General features: G+C 36.8%; 1 protein-coding gene across 1 annotated transcript; it reads left to right on the forward strand.

The window, feature by feature from the left end:
* Nucleotides 1-3795: 3795 nt before the first annotated feature.
* On the forward strand, nt 3796-6577 carry LOC113284206. Its single transcript, XM_026533619.1, has 4 exons — nt 3796-4364; nt 5036-5467; nt 5583-5892; nt 6051-6577. Exons 1-4 carry the CDS (start codon nt 3945-3947, stop codon nt 6197-6199), a joined length of 1311 nt encoding a protein of 436 aa, XP_026389404.1. The 5' UTR covers nt 3796-3944; the 3' UTR covers nt 6200-6577.
* Nucleotides 6578-23584: the final 17007 nt, after the last annotated feature.

The raw sequence follows: 23584 nt of genomic DNA on the forward strand, positions 1-23584 counted from the left end.
TTGCGAAACAGTTGAAGAAAGTGTGGCCAAAACAGTAGCAGCAAGTATTGCGAAATCCAGAGAACAATAACAGTTATAACTATTACAGAAACGTTACTAAAGTTTCTTCCCCATCCAGATGAGCCGAGCCGCAGCTATGAGCCAAGATGCTCTAAGACGTTCTCCGACGAGCCGAGTTGTTCGAGCTGCTCAGGTATTGAGTCAAATCGCTGCAATCCTCTAGTCGATCCGGAGAAGCCAAGCTGCCAAGCCGTTCACTTAGAGCCAAGCCGTGATGTAAGAGCCAAGCTGTTCGAGCCACTCCAGACCGAGCCAGCCAAGCGTAGCCGTTGGAAGTTTTCACCCAAATTCCTGATACCTACGGTTATTTCCGCCCAAGCCACAACACTTGGCTTCTGCCACATCAGCAATGTATGCACAGTCAGCAACGCCACATCATCAAACTGACATGCCACGTCAACTGATCGAATCCAGTCAACGGTATCGTGTCAGCAACCAGTCATCTTCCACGTCATCAACGAGGCAGCTGCCACATCAGCATCGAGTTAGCTTCCACGTCACCGGCTTTTCAGCTAGTTTATTACCTGGTTGTTCCACGTCAGAACCGTTCGGGTGCCACGTCAGCCATGTCGTCCCAGTCAGAAGTGACACGTCAGCGCTTCTGCACTGTCATCACGCGACGCCAACAAACACACCCGCTTTCATCCAAATCTTGTTTCGTCAATAACTTATTCGTTTAAAGTCCAAATTGTGTGATTTTTGGCTCGTTAGAACCTTTTTCAATTCCCTACATCACGGAAGCAAAAACTTCTGTGTTCGAGAAACTTTTATATGTACTTGGGGCAGCAACATGATCGAGTTCGAGGTTTGTGGATAACAACATGATCGAGTTCGTGGTTCGTGGATAGCGACATAATCAAGTTCGAGATGAGGATTGCATATACCCTTCAATATTTAGCCTTGCATCACTTCGCAAGCACCTAAAACATCACCTTTCACCTGAGCACGTAAGTCTTGCTTTCATCGCAAGCATAAAATCTTGTCTTGTACGCGAGTATGAAAGACTTGCATCTTGGAAAGCATAAAGTCTCGTCTGAACCACGAGCCCAATGCCCGATATTGGTCCAAAGACTCGTACTTAACACAAGCAACAACCAGCCTGCCCGAGCAGTAAGCGCTAGCCTTGTTAGGTTGCGAGCAAAAAGCCTTGCCCCAGCCGCAAGCACACTACATTCTACTCAAGACTCGACTAACTATCGAGCATCACAAGTCCACCATGTGGCAAAAAGTCTCGCCTAGCACGTGAGCAAATTTTATTGCAGGTTATCACAGTTGGGGGCGTCTTTGTAATGTCTCTACCCACGCTTGGGGGCGACTGGCGAGTTACGTCATCGACGATCGACGTGAAGGAAAAACAAAATTCTTAACCCCCAACAGGTTGGAGGTTAAGAGGGGGCGATGCTTGTACCGTTTATAAAATACACGGGAGGCCCGCAAATCAATACAAGGAGGCATGCATGGAAGATTAATGCCAGGAGGCATGTAGGGAAAGTCAATAGGCATGCAGGGCAGTTTCATGCAAACTTAATATCTAGAGGCATATAAGGGAAATAAATACCATTTATGTTTAGCTCATAATGAGGGTAAGACCCTAATTCGCAAAGATAAATAGAGGGAAATGTAATCCGAGAGGAGGGGGGAAAATGAAAAACCCTAGAAGGGAAGCAATTGTAATAGAATCAATAAAATAACTCTCTTTAGGGAGATTCATCCGTGGATGTAGGCACAATTCCGAACCACGTAAAATCTTTTGTCTTTGTTTGTTTCTCCAATTCGTTCTCAACCAAATTTTACCCTAATCTTCAATAATCATCATCATATCATCGTGGTTGTGCCTAAAAGTAATTTTAGGTACAAACATACCTAATTCTCAAACGGACATTATAAGTTCGTCTTTGGAAGTTTACATCACATGTCAAACGCTATTTATACAACCATTTCAACCGAGCGGATATATAATGCGTCTCTTGTTTGGACGCAAATATAACAACCTGTTGAGACAATATCTTTTTCCCTGCCTGAATTTCGCTTCCCAAACACAGCATTGTGCTACTAGCCAACAAGTTCATTTTAAAAGCAATACTCGATATGAATTTTTAGCTTCAAGACTCCGTGATTATGATTTGAGGCAAGAAAAAAAGAGAATTCACACCCATAAGCTTGATTTCTACAAAATAATATCTCGAGTTTTGATTGCTTGTCCATGTTTTTTTCCTTTCAAAGATGACCGACGGACAGAGCAAAAAGCGAGAGAAAAAAAATGACAAACACAAAATGGGTTACAGTGGATCCACAAAACTAGCCCACTCTCGATCCTCCGGTGGTGCGCCCTGGTAGATCCCACCCCTACGTGTTTATTAGTCTTTTCATGATTCAAGACAGGCAAAGAAATGGATTATATTGCTTTGTCTCTCTTGAATCATTGCTTTATCGGTTTTCTTTATAGCTCAAGAGTCAAGACAACTCCCAAATCCTTCTTCATAATTGCAAAGTTCCCCGGCAATATGCTTTCCCGAATTACATTTCCCATGCGACAAACTATAGTAGTGCCAAAATGGAATTTGACTTACCGTCCGGACACTAGGTGCTAGTTTAGATTTGGGACCATCCGTGGCACAATCTGAATGATGAAGAGGGGAATGATTTTAATATCGAGATCGATAGTGGTGGAGGAGAGAGAATGATCTAGATTGATTGTTTCAAATTTGGTCCATATTAGTTGTCCAAGCATTAGAGTACGTTTCCCAAATTCCCCATACCTATAACATTTATCCATCAACAGTTGTTGGAGCCATATGAGAGCTGATACATCAAGCAGCAGAAATCACTATTTTTTTCGAGAAAATATTTTGCTACAGCAGTAATTTCAGGTGGAAATTTTACCAAACCACCTAGTCGGTAGTACAAAGCTTCTTTCCCAAAATGAAAAAAAGAAAAGAATATAAATTTACCTGCACCCCCAGCAATATGGCTTTTCCAACATGACAAGACAACTTTATTGTCATAAATTTATATCCAATTCGAGTCCAACACGTGTCCTTTATGTTTCCCATTAACTACAACTTTATGTCGCTAGAATTCATGGCTGATCGACATAACAGGAGAGAAGAGCCATTTCCAACAACAGTCCTAGTAGTTCCATTAATGGACCCAAACCAAAACATGATACTAGGAAGTTTCTTTCCCAAAAGAAGATAATAGGGGTTTGTCGACGGAAAATGAGTTATTTATCCGAATACTTTTAAAATATGATTCTAATGGACGAATAAAAATTAATATAGATAAAATGGACAAAAAAAAATAGCATGAAACTGGATTCATCGTAGCTTAAATTTAGAAAAGAGCGAGGATGAAACTGGATACATCTTCATGTAAATTAAAAGTATTTGAAAAAGGATAGGATGAAACTGTTTACATCCGGCTATTCTTACCTTCTCGTCCATTTAAACAATATTAAATTTTAAATGTCTTTTTCACTCAGAATTACTGGTTTTGATCTTTTAAATCAATTTTGTGGTTTATTAATTAGTATTTGGATGCACCAGTCAAGGACTAATGATTGAAATGAACCGCCTATACCCAAATTATAGTATACTAGTGTGGCTAGATAATATCTAAATTTACCTACTCCACCAGCAATATACGTCTTCCAACTTTATTATTTTCATAAAATAATATAGTTGTGCGGGTAGTATTGTAACGTTACTTTGAGGCCACATACTGATACAAGACAAATTTCTTTATGTTATAGAAATTTGAGTCAACATTGTTTCCTTTATGTTTCCCAATAGCTATAACTTTACGTCTCTATGATTCATGGCTGATCAACATAACAACACAGTTATAGAAGACCATTCACTACAACAGTCCTAGTAGTTTCATTAATGGACCCAAACCAAAACATGATCCTACTAAAAGAAGAAGAAGAAAGATTCTTAAGTGATTCAGAAGAACAAGAAGAAGAACTAGAAAAAAGCCTAAAGAAACTAAACAATTTCTTGTTCTTATTTGGTTTTCATCAATCTTCATTATTGGGGACTATAATATCTTGGTTTACATTTGTGATTATTGGTGTTTCAATACCAGTTTCAATTTTACTACTTCCTGCTTGTTCAGGTTGTGAAAAATATCAAATCAATAAATTTGAACTTGATATTTTAGCTTCTAAGTCTCTTCTTTCTGCCATTTCTTTATTATGTGTTTCACATAATTTGAGGAAACATGGGATTCGGAATTTCCTTTTTGTTGATCGGCATCATGGTCATATGGACAAATTCCGGAAACAATACATCCAGATGATCCAGGTAAAACTAGTCTCTTTGTATTTTCTTGCTAATTTTGTGTTCAGTCTATTTTGTTAAGGTTTCCTGCTAATTTAGTTTTGAGTCTATTTTGTATTTCTTGATTGATAAAGAACTTGGTGCTGACAAGTTTCGAACTTGGTCACTGTGTACTGCAGTGAAATATGAGTTTTAAGTCTATTTTATATTTCTTGATTGATAATTAAATAACTTGGTGCTAATGAGTTGCGAACTCGAGTCACTGTGCACATCGGTGAAATAGGAGTTTTGAGTCTATTTGAACATGGTGAAATTGGATACATCAATGGGTACGCAAAGACTATTTTGTGTCTAGCTTCCGCCTCCGTTCTTAGCCATCAAGATACTGCTATGGTGCACAAGGATGGGTGAATACCTGACATCTATGGTGTAGAGGGCACTGTGTGCTCCAAATGCGCGAACATTTTTATGCATCTTAAACTAGTATATGAGTTGTGAATTTTGTGATGAAATGAGTAACTTTAAGTCAGCATCTCAAGTATGATTTAGTTGTTGATAATTGATTCATGCACATTGTGAGTCGGGTATTGAATCAGAATATTCTTACATAGCTTATTACGTTGAATTGACTAGAACAGATAGCTTGTGCAATACTAATTGAGGAAACTTTCGTGTTGGTATTTCATGTGCATTAGGGATTCTTCCGCTTGCTTGTTCTGTGGGTGTTACCTTGCTTTCTTTTGAAGACTATACGTGAAGTTATCCGAGTTATATATGTTGGCCATGATTCATGGTGGATCTCAGTTGCTATAATGTTTGCTTTGCTTTCATCATGGACTTATTCCACTATAATTTCTCTGTCGGCTAGTCTCTTGTTCTATTTAGTCTGCAATCTTCAAGTTATCCACTTTGCTGATTACAATAAGCTTTTGGAAAGTGGTTCGGATGTTACTGCACTTATGGATGAACATCTTCGGTTAAGGTACTATCTTTCTAAAATAAGCCACCGATTCCGGATCTTTCTTCTTTTGGAATTCCTGGTTGTGACATCTAGTCAAGTGCTGACTCTCTTCCGAACTATTGGGTATCATCAAATCATCACTCTCATCAGTGGAGGGGATTTCGCAGTAAGTTCTATTTTGGCAATATCTCTCTTTGTAAATGTTATAAAAATTTGCCCGGACATACATTTGGATTCATTAGCTTCAGCTTTTTGAAGGCTATGTTTGTGTATGTCTCCAGGTCAGCTCCTTTGTTCAAGTTGTTAGCGTAGGCATTTGCTTACATGCAGCTGCAAAGATGTCTCATAGAGCACAACGAGTTGCATCTGTTGCTAGTCAATGGCATGCCTTATTAACAAGTTATTCATCAGATACATCTCGCATGAGAGGCTCCACTAGTGTGGAAAACTTCGAAGCACTTGCTAATCCAATAAGACCAATACATGCAGTCTTCTCTGAAAGTGATTTGGAGTCGTTGGATAGCTTTGGACCACCAAATTATACACAGATGGCTTCTCAATTGTCTACATACAACAAGAGACAAGCATTTGGTATGTGAATTAGTAATGCTCTGAGCTTCGATAAAACTGTCCTAGTTCTCCCAAATTCTTTTATTCATGTCGAATAGTTAAGTGATTATATCTCAAAATTCATTCTTTCTGCATTTAGACAATGCTTAGCTGACTTTCTTTAAACTTTTGTTATGCAGTAATGTATTTGCGGTCCAATCCGGCTGGAGTCACTATATATGGATGGACGGTAGATCGACAACTAATCAACACAGTTTTCCTTGGCGAGTTCTCATTGGTACTTTTTGTTCTTGGAAGAACCTTGAGCTTCACATCACAGCCAACTTGAAACCCTCTCATATAACAAAGATGTATCTGGCTGAGTATGGTTGTTCCCCCATTACATGGAGTGGAACTTGAAGGCCTTTTTCCAGGTTGATTCAGCTCTGGAATTTGAGGGGCCGGTACCGGTTCCACCAAAAATAAAGAACAGAGAGTAGAATAAAGAAAGTGATTACCCCGCAATATGCACATCACTAAAGCATCATGTAGGATTTGAACTATGTCTGAATCAAACTTCCGTTTATTCTTCTGTGTTTAGATTGATCATGCATGGTTGGTTAGTGAGCGTAATGTACTCTGTATATTAAAAGATTACCTACACGGACTGATAATATAGAGAAGTGTATATCCTTTCTGTTAAATTTTCCTGTAAGATACTTGTTCATCTCTTAAGGGGTCTCTAATTGCTCAAGCCTCGACGTCGCGGCAATGAGTGAACGGTGCTCCAACCTTAAGGAGGTGATTGGTTCGACTGACTCCAAATTGAACAAAACCCTTCTTTTTTGTACCAGTAGTTCTTATGTTCGTCGAAAACTTGCCAGTTAGAACTCAAACCCCACCCATCATCACTGATAGGAATTTTTTCTCTTACTCGGACAAATTCATGTGTGGGTAGTGGGTCCTCCCCCTAAAAATATTTGCAACAAAATGGTGCTTCCGGGCAACCATGCGATGTCAAATTCCATTCAGCAGCGCCACGTCCGCATAGGAGGTACCAAGTCCGCACCCGACTGCTATATCAATAGTACACGTCAGCACCATAGAGACATGTGGGTGCTGGTCATTGCCACGTCAGCAATCTCGGTCCATCCAGCAGATATTAAGCCAGTGAAGGTGGTTTCCACGTCAGCAATAATCGTCCAGCAAGCATTACCATGTTAGCGATGGTTACTACCACATGAGCAGTATGGTAAAGTCAGTGCCCACCGCGTCTGCACCACTCAGTCACGTCAATGTTCCTGTCTACCACCATGTCAACGTTCTAGTCAGCCAAGACCGAACGGTTACCCGATTCGCTTCATTATTTTGCTTCTTTGTGTCAAGTTTAAATTGAGTGATTTTTGGCTTTTCGTGATCGTCTTTCAATTCCCTGTAATATGGAGACAAAAAATCCAGTGTTCGAAAGAGTTTTATCAGTAGTTGGAGTAGCGATATGATCATGTTCGAAGTTCGTGGTAGCAAAGTTCGCATAAATTGTTGTATGGATGATCGGTTTCAAAATATGCTAGGGTTGTTGCCTCAAAGATCTGTCAGCAACATGATCTTGCCGATAAAGATTGTTTGGACACTTCGATGTTTAGCCTTGCATCACATCGAAGGCACCTAAAGCCTCTCCTTGCACATGACTATTTAAGTCTTGTTTTTACCGCAATCATAAAATCTTGCCTTGTGCACGAGTATAAAGACTTGCATCTATGCGAGGACAAAGTCTCGTCTCAACCACGATCCAGCATACCCTAGCAGCAAAGGCTACAACCTTTTTATGTTGCGAGCAAAAAGACAAAGGTTGAGAAATAGATATGGCCTGACAATCACCAAGATCATGGGGTCTTCTTGAAAGCGCATCAGCTAACTTGTTTTCAGGAACCCTCTTTGTATTTTATTTCATAGTCAAAGCCTAGAATCTTCATCAACCATCTTTGTTGTAATATACTTGAGATTTTTTGCTCTAGAAAATACCTGATACTTAGGTGGTCAGTTTGAATTATGAAATGGTTATCTTGCAGTAATATCTTCATCTGGTGACAACTTGCACAATAGAAATTAATTATCTTTCATATGTAGATAAAGAAGGGGTTTGCTGTAAAAATCAATTGCCCAAGGGGCTTGCTGTAATAATCAATTACCCTTCCTTCTTGTATGAGTACATCACCAATTCCAGTATCACAAGCATCAATCTCTAACATAAACTGTTTTGTGAAGTCCGGAAGAGATAGGGCAGGGGTTGCAGACATGGCTTCCTTGAGTCTTTGAAAAGCAGAAGTATCAGCTTGAGTCCAAAGGAAAGCATTTTTCTTCAATAGGTCTATGAGTGGCCTGCTAATTAATCCATAGTCCTTCACAAATTTTGTATACTATCCCGTGAAGCCTAAAAACCCTGTGAGTGCCTTTAGTGTAGTAGGAAGAGGCCAATTGACCATGGAAGAGATCTTCTCAGGATCAGCTTTAACCCATTTAGTAGTGATAATATGTCCCAGATACTCAAGCTCAGATTGCCCAAAACAAAATTTTGAGAGTTTGGAAAAGAGATGATGTTGTCTCAACATGTCTAAAGTAGTTTGTAAGTATAAGTATAATATATGATCTTGTAGTGTGGAGCTGTAAATGAAGATGTCATCAAAGAATACGAATATAAATTTCCTCAGATGCTCTTTACACACATCATTCATGAGTGCTTGGAAGGTAGCAGGGGCATTGGTGAGACCAAGTGTGTTAGAGTATTGCTCGGTCGAACTCGCATGCGTTGCTATCTCAAGCATGTTTGTCAATGTTAGTGATCAAAACTATAAGTCTTGATTTCTATCCTATTTGTAGATGTCTCAGACTAGGACATAGATAGTCTAGTTGAGCTTAAATCTCTCGACGTTCATCTCTTGAAGACGAAGAACTACTAAGGGGATCTTGTGGAACTTCTTCGACAAAAGGTATGTGGAGACTTGAACTTATCTATCACTTGGAAAGTCTATTTCTACTATATCCTATATTGAGACATAAGTCGTGTTACGATATAGTTTTCTCTATATACATTTGAGATTTCGAGCTGAGTATATATCGCTTACATATTTATCGAAATATGTGTTGGTAAGCTTTCTTTTCGACTAAGTTCATCTTATATCATGAGAAGATTGCCGAGTAACATCTTACATGGTTTGTGTGATACAATCATTTGATGTATGCTTGGAATGTTTCGACAATGATTATTTCAATATCTTGAAAATTGCTTTGATGTTAATATTGTGTGAAAACAACTATTGTCATTATAGAAGAATGTTTCAATGATTGAAGTAAAGAGTTGATGATGTAACCATCTTTGAATATAAGCATATATAGTGTGTTCCCACATTAGTGTATAAGTCCGTAAACCGGGAGCCAAGAGTATGCATATGTGTGTATACGAAATTGGTGAAGGAGACAGGTTAAGTATGCGTACCCATACGCATACTGGCGGAAGTTCTCGAACCGAGAATTTCTGTTGAGTTTGGTTTTGGCAAAACTCTTAACTAGTCACCTTAAGTATGCGTACCCGTACACATACTGGCGGAGGTTTTCGAACAGAAAATTTCTGCTGAGTTTGGAAACTTAACAAACTCAAATCTGGTTGCTTAAGTACGCATACTTAAGCTGGTTACTTTGTCAAGTCGGTCAGTTCATGGACTTAAACATTTAAATCATAAGGAATGCAATCTTTGGAAACCGTGGCTATAATGTTCATGATTGATTCAATTGAATCAAACCAATTTGATTTCAATTGTGTTAAACAATTGAACAACTCTTAACTAGTTTCATTTTAGTCATTTGAACTAGTTATGGTTAAGATGAATAAGGTTGATATGAGAGTAATCATATGGCTAACCTCGGTTAACTATTTGTGAACCAACCTGGTGTACACGTTTAGGTACGGTTACATAAACTTAAATGATGGTACATTTCATTTGTGTGTAACAATCTAAGTTCGATCTAACGGTTGAAAGATATCAGCTTGGTTGAATCAGGTTTTCATCTAACGGGATTGTGATTGTGAAGCCAGACTGTTATAGCATTGCCCAGTCGAACTCGCATGCATTGCTATCTCAAGAATGTTTGTCAATGTTAGTGATCAAAACTATAAGTGTTGATTTCTAGTCTACTATAGCTAAGGTCTCGGACTAGGGTATAAAGTGTAGTTGAGTTCAAGAACTCCATGGCAATCATCATACAAGACGAAGGACTACTCAAGAAACCGACGAATCTTCATCGACTAAAAGGTATGTGGAGACTTGAAATTATCTATCACTCAAAAGTCTATTTATCTCCTATCTTGAGACAAAAGTCGTTTTGCTATATAGACTTATAGGGTGTTTGGATGGTATTTCAGAAGTAGCTTTTCGACTTATTTAAGTCGAAAAGTCAAAAGTCAGTATGGGAGGGTAATATTAGATCGACTTCGGAAAGCAGATAAGCAACTTTTTTTTGAAGCAAAAATTTGTTGCTTCTTGCTTCTGGAGAAGTAACTTCTCAAACCTTTTCGTTTTTTTGTTTCCTTCTCTTTTTTCTCTTCCTATCTGGACTGGTTATTCTCTCCGTGGGACTTTGATTTTTTATCTTCTGATTATGATTAATTGGGAGTGAATGAAATAAAGATGACCATAAAAATAGATGTAATCACAGATTTGCAGAGATATTACGAAACATTAATTAAAATGGATGTTCAAGCAAAATGGGTGATATTGGAAACTCTAGATTAGATGAGATAAGATTTCTGTAATCTTTAGAACAAGGGTTTGATAATGGTAATGGTAGTGAAGAACTATATTACGCACTATACCCAATATAAATTTAGAAGATTGTCAAAAAATTTAATACCCAATATAAAGTTAGAAGATTGTCAAAAAATTTATATTTGTGTGTTATGATTATTGTTAACAAGAAAAAATTTCGTCTGGTTCAGCTTATCCATCGTTTTGAAATCTCATTTTATCCATGGACTTTGTAAGTGCATTCAGTACGGGCCTGGTGAAAGAATGTGTAGAATAGCTCATGGGACTCGTCAAGATTCAATTGTACGGAACTTAGTTATCATTTTCTGTTTCAAAATAGTGGGATTTGAGTAATGTTATATAGGTGTTCGATGAAATGTTGCAAAGAAAGACTGGTTTTTGGATCCATTTTCTTTGTCGGTATCTGCAGTATTGAGAGTTGGAGTTTACAATGCCGGTGATTTTTCGTTTTAATGGTATTTTTGCTGTACAACAGTTGGACTATTTACAATAGTTACGCGTAGGTTTCGACTATTTGGGTATGCTAGAAATGATCCCTTTTTTGTCGTGAGCACTGCTATGCGCTTGATGTTTTGTGTGCCAGAAGAGTACTACGTATGCACTTGCAGTTTGTTTAGCGAGTGTTTTTGCATTATCAAGGGATGAACAAAAACTTGCGAACTTATCAAAACTACTATGCATTAATAATATAAATCATGTATTGAATCATTGAAATTGATCATTATTTCCCCTAGTAAGAACAATAAGAACGATAACTCACATCTGACTTTCTTATATTGCCAAACTTCCTTATTGATTTTTCAAAGGTGTTCGATGAAATGTTGCAAAGAAAGACTGATTTTTGGATCCATTTTCTTTGTCGGTATCTGCAGTATTGAGAGTTGGAGTTTACTGTTGGAACAATATTTATTAATTATTATTTTAATGTGTTTAACTAAATAAAATTAATTTATTGTTTTGTTTGTGAATGAAAAACTTATTAGTCCCACATTGTGGAGTTTCCACTTTTTAGTTGTTTTAAGAGACTATATAAGCTTTTTAGTCCCACATCGGGGAATTCCTCTTCTTAAATTGTTATTCCATTATATAAAGAAATTCACTACTTTTGTAAAATCATGGGAAAGGGGTTGCTCTATATTTTAGAGGGACCCCTAAGGGAAAATATTTTATAGCGTTTTTTAAGCATTCGCGATTTTCCTTAACGGTTTTTCCGGAGTTGCCAAGCTCAAGTTGAGCATCTACTACATATGCTAGTAGTAGGTGTATTAGGGTGTTTTATCCTGAAGATATCCGTCCTGTGAGGGCTATAGCATCACTCTTGAGTGTAGCCGGGCGCTAATGTCTTAAGGACAGCGTGTTGAACACGTGACTCACTCTATTTTCCAAAGTTTTGCCTTGTTGATGTTGCGGAGATACGGGGAGCTTGTTCGTTTCGTCAAAGCAATCACTTCCATTATAAAGGAGCTAAGTATCAATAACTTTTGCTTATTTGATTTTTCTATGTTTTTGATTATTGCACCCAACAATCTTAAGACATTAGTATTTGTAATAATCGAAAACGATTGATTGGTTTGTGAATAATGGATGTTAATTGTGGAGTGAAAAACAAAAACGAATTTCTGGTCATCTGTAGAGTTTCAATTTTATCTTTTAATCTAGAAGGTATTTCGATGAACCCTTTTGACACGACGTATTAGACATCCTGATAGTTACCCGCGTAAAATTTCAGAATTTTTGGAGTTGTAAAAGTATTTTTTTGATATTTTACAAAACAGAAAAACGTTTCTGAAAAATTCTGACGAGCAGAAAATTATTGTTAACTAAATTAATTTTAGTGGGGTAACCATGAATTTTTTGAAACGCTGATTCAAACGAAGTTTGTATATATAGATGTTATCTTCAAAACTCATATTTTACTTTCTGATTTGGAATTGTGATTTGTGAATAAAGGTCTCATCTCCGAGGGACATGGCTAATAGCCGCATGTGGTTGGAAACAAATCTTCCAAAGATGGCAAAGGTGAGAACATCGAACGCAACTCTAAGCATGGTCTTCATGATAAAGGTATATTTCGTAAACCTGAATCCGGAATTACTTTAGTTAAGGGTGAGTGTTATGTTTGTAAAATTCCTGACCACGCGGCAGTAAATTGTAGACAACATAAAAACCTTAATAAGTAGAAAGTTAATGCTAATTTAGTTGAAACAAACTAGAACGATTTTGGTGGCATGAAGTCGGAAGTTATTTTAATAACCAATGTGAGAGACCAGTAGGTGGACTCTGGAGCCACCAAGAATGTTTGTTGAAACAGAGACCTGTTCACCTCCTATCATAGGATAGGGGATGTCGAGAAACTCTTATTGAGTAACTCATATGAAATAGAGGTTGCATAAAAGGAAAAGGTCGAGCAAAAGCTCATATCTGTAATATTCTCACATTGAATGAAGTTTTCATGTTCCGAGCATATGCGAAAATCTTGTATCTTGTTCTGTTGTAGATGGAAAAATATTTAAGATCTTAATTGAATTTGGAAAACTTGTTGTAACTAGGCAGTGATTTTTTAAGCAAGAGTTATAGGACTTTGGGTCTATATAAGCTTAACGGAAAAACTGATGATGTGAACGTAGTTGATTCTTGTGATATCTTTGTGTGATTGATTGTTTTACGTGGTAGACTTGGAACCGTAAACTTATAAGTCAATGCTTAACTGGCTAGCATAGGCTTCGTACCCAAATTTAGTTTGGATTTTGAACACAAAAGTGAAATCTGTGAAGAATCAAAATATGCTATAAAATCTTTTAGCACAAATGTTTAGAGTAATTCTAAGCCTTTAGAATTAATTCAGTTAGGCCTAGTTGACATGAGTTCAACCCAAAACCACTGTGGTAAAAGATGGTTATAACTTCCGTAGATGATTGTACGAGGTACTATCTTGTATACTTGCTTAGGATAAGGATGACGCCTTAGAAGACTTAAGATGTATAAACTTGAAGTTGGAAACCAATTAGAAGCCTTGAACATAACAACCGTATCCTTAAGGAGATGATAATTTCCATGTTGATTAGTTCAGGATTACCTGCGGCCTTGTGGGGGGAGGCAGTCCTCTTAACTAGTATATCCTGAATAAAGTACCCTTTTAAGAATCAGATGAAACTCCATATGGTTTATGGAACGGTAGATGACCTTCTTATGAATGTGTCAAAGTGTGGGGGCGTTTGACTAAGATTGTAATTCCTCTTCCTAAAAGAACTAGATTGAAACCAAAAATGTTGATTGTGTTTTCGTATAGGGTATATTGAGTATACTTCTACAAATAGCTTTTTGGTTGTGTGTTCTGATTTTTTCTGACATTGGTGTGAATATTATTACGGAATCTAGGGATGCTGAGTTCTTTGAACATGTTTATTCTAAACCTGTACCTCATTAGAGATGTGTTGTTGATCCCCTAGAAATATTTTCAAATAGTCAGAACTTATTTTAAAGGAAGATGAAGTTGATGTTGAGCCTAAGAGAAGTAAAATAATTAGACTTGAGACTTCTTATGAAACCGACTTCATAACATGCCTAGCTTAATCTGAGCCACAGACTTGTAAAGAAGCCTTGATATCTACTGAAACCCCATTCTGGTAAGAAGCTTCATTTAGTGAAATGGACTCAGTCCGTTGGAACCAGACTTGGGAGCTTGCTAGTTTACCTCCAGGTTGTAAGACCATGGGATGTTAATGAGTCTTTAAGAGGAAACGATAGGTAGATGAAACCGTGGAAAAATATTAAGCTAAGTTGGTAGCTAAAGGCTATAAACTAAAATAAGGTGTAGATTTCCTTGATTCTAATTCAATTGTGACGGAAATTACTTCCGTTGAGATACTAATTGTTATTGTTGCCATAAAGAACATAGAGATACATCAGATGGATGTTAAGACAGCTTTTTCTAAAATCGTGAATTAGGTAAAGAAATTTACATAGATCAACCTGAAGACTTTGTAGTGAAAGGTTGTGAATACAAAGTTTGTAATTTGAAAAATCTTTGTATGGTTTTCAAATAAGCACGTAAACAGTGACATGGAAAATTTAATCATGTGATAATGGATAGTGTATTTAAATTAATGAATCTGACAAGTATGTTCACAAGTAACTTGTTAAGGATGTCTGTGTAATTGTATGCTTGTATGTTGATGATATGCTTGATACAAACATAGATGTGATCAATTCCACTAAAAAAATGCACTGAATGAGAACATTGACTTGAAAGACTTGGGCCCTTTTGATGTAATCTTAGGGATGAGGATTAGAAGATAATCAAACATTTATAAGTCTTAGTCGTTCTCATTATGTTGAGTTGTGATTAAGAGATACAATCAGTCTGATTGTAAACCTGCTTGTACTTCGTACGATTATTCTTGTAGTCTCAAGAAAAAAAAGGGTAGTGGAGTATCTTAACTTGAATACTCAAAAGTTATAGGATGTCTGATGAATTTAATGAACTGTAAGAGTCCAGACATTGCCTATATTGTGCGTAAGTTAAGTGGATATAATTGTAGTCCAGAGCAAGAGAATTCAGATGCACTGAGTAGAGTATTATGGTACCTAAAATACTCTTTTGATTTATGAAAGCTATCTTGTTGTCCTGGGGACTTTATGATGCAAACTGGATAGTTGACTCAGAGGAGTCTAAGTCTACGAGTGGATATGGTTTCACTCTAACATGTGGGTTTGTTGTTGGAAGATTTCCAAACAAACATATCGCTCAATTCATTATGGAATCTGAGAGTATTGCGTTAGATAAAGCATGAGAGGGGGCCGAGTGCCTAAGATGCTTTTTAGAAGACATTCCTCTTTGGCATAGGCCTGTGCCAGCTATATATATACATTGTGTTAGCCAAGCTATAATAGTTAAAGCTAAGAAATAACTAATCTCAATCGGCGTTATTTCCATTGATTGGATAAAGTCCAAGGAGAATATCGCGCAACCTTTGACGAAAGGTTTGTACAAAGAGATAGTTAAAAATGCATCGAGGGGGGTGGGGCTTAAGCTCATATATTAAACTTGCCATGAAGGATACTCAACCTTGCTGACTGGAGATCCCATGATCAAGGTTTCGAATGAGACAACTAATTTGTGGTGGGTAAAGGTAAACACTATCAGAGATTTTCATTCTCTGTCCCTTCCTTATGGTGTAGACGTGATAGTGTGACTGCATGTGGAGGATGACTTTTTAATAAGTCTTAATGAGTTCTATAGTTTCAATTTAAGATTGAAGTGGGGAGTAGCAGTAACACTCTTTATGGAAACTCACCTATCTGAATGAGGAAGTGGGTCGCTTCCTGTGAGAATATGAGCTGATTCTCTAGAGCATTCTGAGAAACAGGATAAGTCCAGGGCCAAAACGGACAAAACGGCACGAGCTTGGCAGCAACCTTGGAGATATCATCCGTGATTGTTATCGCGAATTACATCAAACGCTAGGATTTCAAGACATAGTTCACTGTCTCTAGCAAGTAATTCCGGTAATATCTCACTAAGCAAAGGTTCAAGACCTCATGGACACCTCTGCCTAAAATGGTATTTCCTGCGTTTTTTATATGATTTTCGCTTTTGATGGTTTTGGTATTACTGGAACTTAGTACCTAAGGGTCACTAAGTGTTCACTGGTTCATGCTTTTTCACTTTCGTGAAAGGAACCTTTAGTCTCACTTGTGAGGAGCTAAAGATGAAAGCTCTCTATACTATATGATTTTTGCAATCCATAGTATGACCCTAGGGTCAACACATTTTTGTGTGAAGGAGAGGACATTGAAATGACTAGTATGATTTCAACACACAGACGTTCCATATGTCTGTTCGATCAAGCCGGATCAGGGAGATTGGGTGTTGACTTACCAAGATTTATCTGTGTTTTTCATGTTTTATTGAGGTTTTCATTCATGTGGGGGATTGTTGGAACAATATTTATTAATTATTATTTTAATGTGTTTAACTAAATAAAATTAATTTATTGTTTTGTTTGTGAATGAAAAACTTATTAGTCCCACATTGTGGAGTTTCCACTTTTTAGTTGTTTTAAGAGACTATATAAGCTTTTTAGTCCCACATCGGGGAATTCCTCTTCTTAAATTGTTTTATTCCATTATATAAAGAAATTCACTACTTTTGTAAAATCATGGGAAAGGGGTTGCTATATATTTTAGAGGGACCCCTAAGGTAAAATATTTTATAGCGTTTTTTAAGCATTCGCGATTTTCCTTAACGGTTTTTACGGAGTTGCCAAGCTCAAGTTGAGCATCTACTACATATGCTAGTAGTAGGTGTATTAGGGTGTTTTATCCTGAAGATATCCGTCCTGTGAGGGATATATCATCACTCTTGAGTGTAGCCGGGCGCTAATGTCTTAAGGACAGCGTGTTGAACACGTGACTCACTCTATTTTCCAAAGTTTTGCCTTGTTGCTGTTGCGGAGATACGGGGAGCTTGTTCGTTTCGTCAAAGCAATCACTTCCATTATAAAGGAGCTAAGTATGAATAACTTTTGCTTATTTGATTTTTCATTGTTTTTGATTATTGCAACAACATTTACAATGCCGGTGATTTTTCGTTTTAATGGTATTTTTGTTGTACAACAGTTGGGCTATTTACAATAGTTACCCGTAGGTTTCGACTATTTGGGTATGCTATAAATGATCCCTTTTTTGTCGTGAGCACTGCTATGCGCTTGATGTTTTGTGTGCCAGAAGATTACTACGTATGCACTTGTAGTTTGTTTAGCGAGTGTTTTTGCATTATCAAGGGATGAACAAAAACTTGCGAACTTATCAAAACTACTATGCATTAATAATATAAATCATGTCTTGAATCATTGAAATTGATCATTATTTCCCCTAGTAAGAACAATACGAACGATAAATCACTTCTGATTTTCTTAAATTGCCAAACTTCCTTATTGATTTTTCAACTTGTAAGTTACGTAGTTGCCAAACTCACTTCACGACTTTTCAACTTCTCAGAAGTAACTTTCAGAAGTCCAAAAGCAGAAGTACTTCTGCTTCTGGTATCCAAACAGGCTATTAGATTATACACATTTGCTATTTTGATCTGAGTTTATCTCGCCTATCTATTTCTCGAAATATGTGTTGGTAAGCTTTCGCTTTAGCCAAGTCCATCTTTACCTAGTGACGAAAGTCATGACAAGTTTCAATCACTTTGAAAATAGTTTGTGAATAACAACTATAGAATATCAACGTCCTCTAAGAATGTTTCAATATTGAAATGAGAGTTTAGATTATATAACCATCGGAGGATATAAGCATTGTTGTGGAAACACATATATGTATAAGTCCTTATTCCTTGAACCAAAGTTTGCGAACTTTGTTGATCAAGAGAACCGGCATGGTGGCGTGAGCCAAGTCCGCGAACTGGCGGAAGTTCTCGTCCAAAGAATTTCTGCTGGAGTTTGTGAACTCCGTCCGGGAACTTAAGTCCGCGAACCCAGTCCGCGAACTCGAGTAGGTTATATCTAAAAACGATGTTTGTGAACTTATTCTTATATAAACTAAGGAATGCAAATTGCGAACCGTGGCTATATAGTTCATGAACCGATTCGAGTGAATCAAATCGTTTTTGTTTCAATTGTGTCTTGTGACATAAGATTTCCTTGCAATTGAACAACTCTCTAACTAGTTCATTTGAGTCACTTGAACTAGTTATGGTGAAGAAGAATATGGTTGATATGAAAGTGGTCCTACGGCTAACCATACCCAGTCCGCGAACTCGAGTAGGTTATATCTAAAAACGATGTTTGTGAACTTATTCTTATATAAACTAAGGAATGCAAATTGCAAACCGTGGATATATAGTTCATGAACCGATTCGAGTGAATCAAATCGTTTTTGTTTCAATTGTGTCTTGTGTATTTACATAAGATTTCCTTGCAATTGAACAACTCTCTAACTAGTTCATTTGAGTCACTTGAACTAGTTATGGTGAAGAAGAATATGGTTGATATGAAAGTGATCATACGGCTAACCATTTGGTTGACTATTGTTGAACCAACAAATGTACAAGTTTAGGTACGGTTACACTAGCCTAGAAACGTGCATTTCATTTGTGTGTAACAAGCTAGTTTTCGATCTAACAGTTGAATACTGAATGCTTTGTTACCAAGCTAACATTGATTTCAAACCCTGATTTGAAAGACTATATAAGGGAGAACTCTAGCAACTGGGAAACCTAATCCCCACACCTTCTATGTGATACTACTTTTGCTAAGCTAGAGTCGATTCTCCTTTAACCTTTGGTTTCTTCTTCTAAACCAGGTTAACGACTTAAACACTTCATTGGGATTGTGAATCCAGACCGATACTACTTTCTCGTAGTTGTGTGATCTGATCTTGATGTTTCTATCGTACAAGTACAATTGTAATAGTTGGCTTGAGATTGATATCTCCGATAGGCAAGATATAAAAGTAATCATAAACACTTCGTCTCATCGTTTGTGATTCCACAATATCTTTTTTCGCTGCGTCGATTAAGATTATTTTGAGGTGATTGATAACACTAGGTTGTTCTTCGAGAATATAAGTCTGGTTTATCAACTGGTTCATGTTCACCTTGATTTATCAAAATACAGAACAAAACTCGTAGGTATATTCGTGGGAGACGGATTTATCTATTACCATAGACTTTTTTGTGTGATACAGATTTTTTTATTAAATTCTTCGACTTTGGGTCGTAGCAAATCTTACTTGTGGGTGAGATCATCTAAGGGAATCAAGTGCATAGTAGCATGCTGGGATCAGAGACGTAGGACCATAATTGTACCTTGGATCAGTGTGAGATTGATTAGGGTTCAACTACAGTCCAGACAGAAGTTAATTTGGAGTAGGCTAGTGTCTGTAGCGGCTAAATACAGTGTGTGTTCATTCTGGACTAGGTCCCGGGGTTTTTTCTGCATTTGCGGTTTCCTCGTTAACAAAATTCTGGTGTCTGTGTTATTTCTTTTCCGCATTATATTTTGTTATATAATTGAAATATCACAGGTTGTGCGTTGTTCAATCAATTAGAATATCCGACCTTTTGGTTGTTGATTTAAATTGATTGACACTTGGATATTGGTCTTTGGTACCATCCAAGTTATCTCTCTAGTATTTGATAAAGACTCGCAGATTTCTATTCGAGAGATTGAGATATAAACTCTTTGATATATTTTTTTTATCTAGATTGAGTCCGACTGTGTAGTTGATTTTCTAGAAAGTATATTGGAGTTTGTCCATATAGATTTCTAAGCGAAATATAGGGTGTGGTTGTTGTACCCCCGCTTTTTCAATTGGTATTAGAGCAGGCAAACACGTTTAAAAGACCTTACAAGTCTGTGTTTGTGGCAATCTGAGTCTGAGGACATAATCTCTGACATATACGCATACCAAGATGTCTTCTAAAGATTTTAACTATGCCAAATGTCTTGGGAATGCCTCAAAGGATTACTCCTTAGCTGATTCTTCCGAATCCCGAGGCAATAAGATTGTTCCATCTTGTGTCAACAATTCTCTCTCTGATAAGACGTTAGGCACTATGGCAAAAGCTGAAATGAAGCTCACCAGAATTTCAAAAAATTCTACTGAGATCATTGATTTTCAGGATCATGATCAGCTATTGATGAATTTGAAAAGTCTCTTGATCAAGAACATGAACTTTATAGCATCGTTGAGTCTTTCTCTAAGAATATTGAAAAACTTCTCCAAGAAACTACTCTACAGCGTGAAAAGATTAGTGTTCTTGTGGATATAGTTGAGGAAGACTCAATTAGAGAGAAACGTTTTATCGAGACGCATTCATCAGAGCTTAACAGGCTTCATGTCGAAAAAGAGAAACTAGAAGCATCCCTTACTCTAGCCGATGAACAGTGCAGATCCTTGGAACAGGAAAACTCTGTCTTAAGGAGAAACTCTTTTGTACAAACTAATTCTCATGGATTGCAATACATGAAGAGTCTTCCAGAAGAAGGTTGTGTCAAGAAAGGTTTACATAACTTGCAATCTTCTCATATGGCTATGAAGTTAAAACAGGTGTCGTTTGTTGCTTCTCCTCCACGAACCTGTACATTCTGTGGGAAAAAGAATCACTATGCTATCCATTATTTTTCCAGAAGGAAACAAATTTCTAAACTTCATAATTTGCTTCTCTCCACTGTCAATGGAACATATAGTCGGTCGACTAATGCAGTGAATCGCATGCCCACTGAAAACCAGAAACCTTATAAATACGATCATTTTCCTAGAAATCATCACAGAGTTCAAATGCATTCTAGTGGTATAAATCCTTGTGCTGCTGATAAAAGCATTCCCTGTGTTTATAAGACTGTTTCTGGTAAATCTAAATCTAGAAAATGGATTCCTATCTATTCTGATCCTCTTGAACCAGTAGCAAGAGGTCCTAGATTTAGTCCTCGGAGAAATCCTTTTGACGAATATGCTATGAACGATTATCGAAGAAAGAAGGATAAACAACGACAACGTTCATTTAATGAGATAAAGGTTCATACTTGTGTAAATTAAGCACAAGGTTGACATCTCACCCACAAAAAATCCTAGTCTTGTGAGATTTGAATAGGTATATATACGCCTGCAAAGTTTCTCTGATTATCTATCTAATTTCTTATCGTTCTTAGATGGATAATTAATCAAACACTTTTACACACTTTTACATGAGTATTTCTTTTGTAAATCCTTCCTTTTTATTCTTTGATTTCAAACTTTATTTTGAAATATAAAAGCATGGAATTTTTCCATGCGGGATTTGTGAACCATCCTCTTACGGGTACACGTACGGTTTTGAGTTCTCTCACAAACCATTCTTGAAAACCTTAAGTATCTCGAATCTTGTTTATATACCTATCATATTTGAGTTGAACTTCTCACTCTAGGCTTCATATTATCAATGGCTTCCTCTTCCTGCTCATGGGATTTACCTAAAGAATTCGTTGATAATGCGGTATGTTTCAAATTCAATAAAGAGAAGGGAACCTTTGTTGAAGACGAAAGATCTTTTCCTCAATCTCCTGATTCCTATTCGGATATTGAGGAGGTTGAAGATATTTCATCTAATGTAGTTCTTGACTTCCTAAATAACTTTGAGGATGCAAAACATCAACTTGTTGATGCAATGAAGTGTCTTGATGTGGTAAGAACTGAGTTGAAAAAAGTTAATTCTGACCTTGTTCTCATGAAAACCCGGGTTAAAGAACTTCCCAATAAGGATATTCTCTCCAAAGTTGCAGAGGATGTTGTCGTTCACAAGCTCGAAGACCTCAAGACTCATGAGGATCCTGAACTGTTTGTTTGACTTCAGTTCGTGCCCGGTTTTGGCATAGGAGTCTGTTTTTGTTTTTTGTTTGTTTTTATTTTCCTAGTAAATCTTATATTTTCTTGTGTTTTGTTAGAAGAATAACTAGAGTTTGGAATAGCCTTTATTGTGATTACACATAGCTATGTCTAACGTTTTCATCTTCATGTTTTTAGATTTATTGGTTTAAACTCTAAATTGTTTGGAAGATGATTTTTGCAGTATTAGTCTTTACGGTTTTATATATTTTAAAATTGTTATGGGATATGTATGTTTACGTCCGTGAACTTTGATTGTCCCATAACTTGTCAAAAGTAAAGTCTTTCATATGTCGATATGCATGTATTGATAAAATAATGAATAGACTTTTGACAAATACAAAGTTAAGCCTATTATGTCAATTATTGATGGAATATAGGTTAAAATCTTTTGTTTGCAAGGATTATGTCTATTGAATGTCGTTATGCGAATAGTGATGGAAAATAAAAATGAATCCTTGTGTATTCCGCAATATTGATCTTCCCTGATCCATATTTTATGTATTACTGTGAGGCTCCGTAAAGTGCCTAATGTTGAGCACTAAAACAACCAAGTTGATTATTTTTATGATCAGCTATGTTGTTGTTCCGTGAGGTACTTTATGTCGAGCATTTTCAACTAAATTAATCATCTTGTTTGGTTATTTAGTTGTTGCTCCGTAAGTTTTCTTATGTCGAGCATGACCAATTAAATTGATTACTTTTCTGATTAGTTTGATTGTGTATTTCGATTAGATTAATTATGGGTTTTCTTATGATTAATCTAATTATATTTTTGAGTCTCCATAAGTTCACTTATGTTTGAGCATTTTCGATTAAATTAATCATGGGTTCTCTTGTGGTTAGTTTAATTGAATATTTTGGATTCAAATTTATACTTGTATGTGATTTGTTATGTCCAAAGAAATCCTTCTTTTCTTTCAAAAATAAGGTCGCTCTTGTTGTTCTTTCGGGAATGACATTTTATGGGGGAGAATTCTTAATTGAACTTGTGCTTAATTGCCAAATATTTCTGGGGAGTGCGGCTGTGGAATATTATAGGGGTTATCTTGTATCTTTACAAACTCCTTGATGAATGCATTTAGCTTCGGCTTTATGATTGCATCTAAATAAGATGATATATTTTTTCTTTTTTTTGGTCAAGAAATGTCTCTTTCGGAAATTTCATTAGGATCCCGTTCTTGTACCTTTGCTAATTTTATTGACAAAGGGGGAGAATTAATATGTAGTTCACGCTACAAATACATATGGTTTTCGGATAATTATGTAAGGGGGAGTGGTTTCCATGTGAGATGGAGTATTGACTAGGGGGAGTGATACATATCACCATAGTATTGTTGTTGAAGTTGTGATACAATTGAACTTTGACGCTGTATAATGATACTATGACATTGTATAACAATGATTGAGAACTCTTGTTTTCTCGTTGTTATAGCTACGGATTTTCAACAACGATGATGCTGAACTTACAACCTTTGGGATCATTGGAGTACTTGGAAGTGACGAAGATTTCAAGTAATGTTGAAGATTAGGCGTATGGA

Source organism: Papaver somniferum, chromosome 5, assembly GCF_003573695.1.
Source record: "Papaver somniferum cultivar HN1 chromosome 5, ASM357369v1, whole genome shotgun sequence".
In the NCBI taxonomy this organism is placed as follows: domain Eukaryota; kingdom Viridiplantae; phylum Streptophyta; class Magnoliopsida; order Ranunculales; family Papaveraceae; genus Papaver; species Papaver somniferum.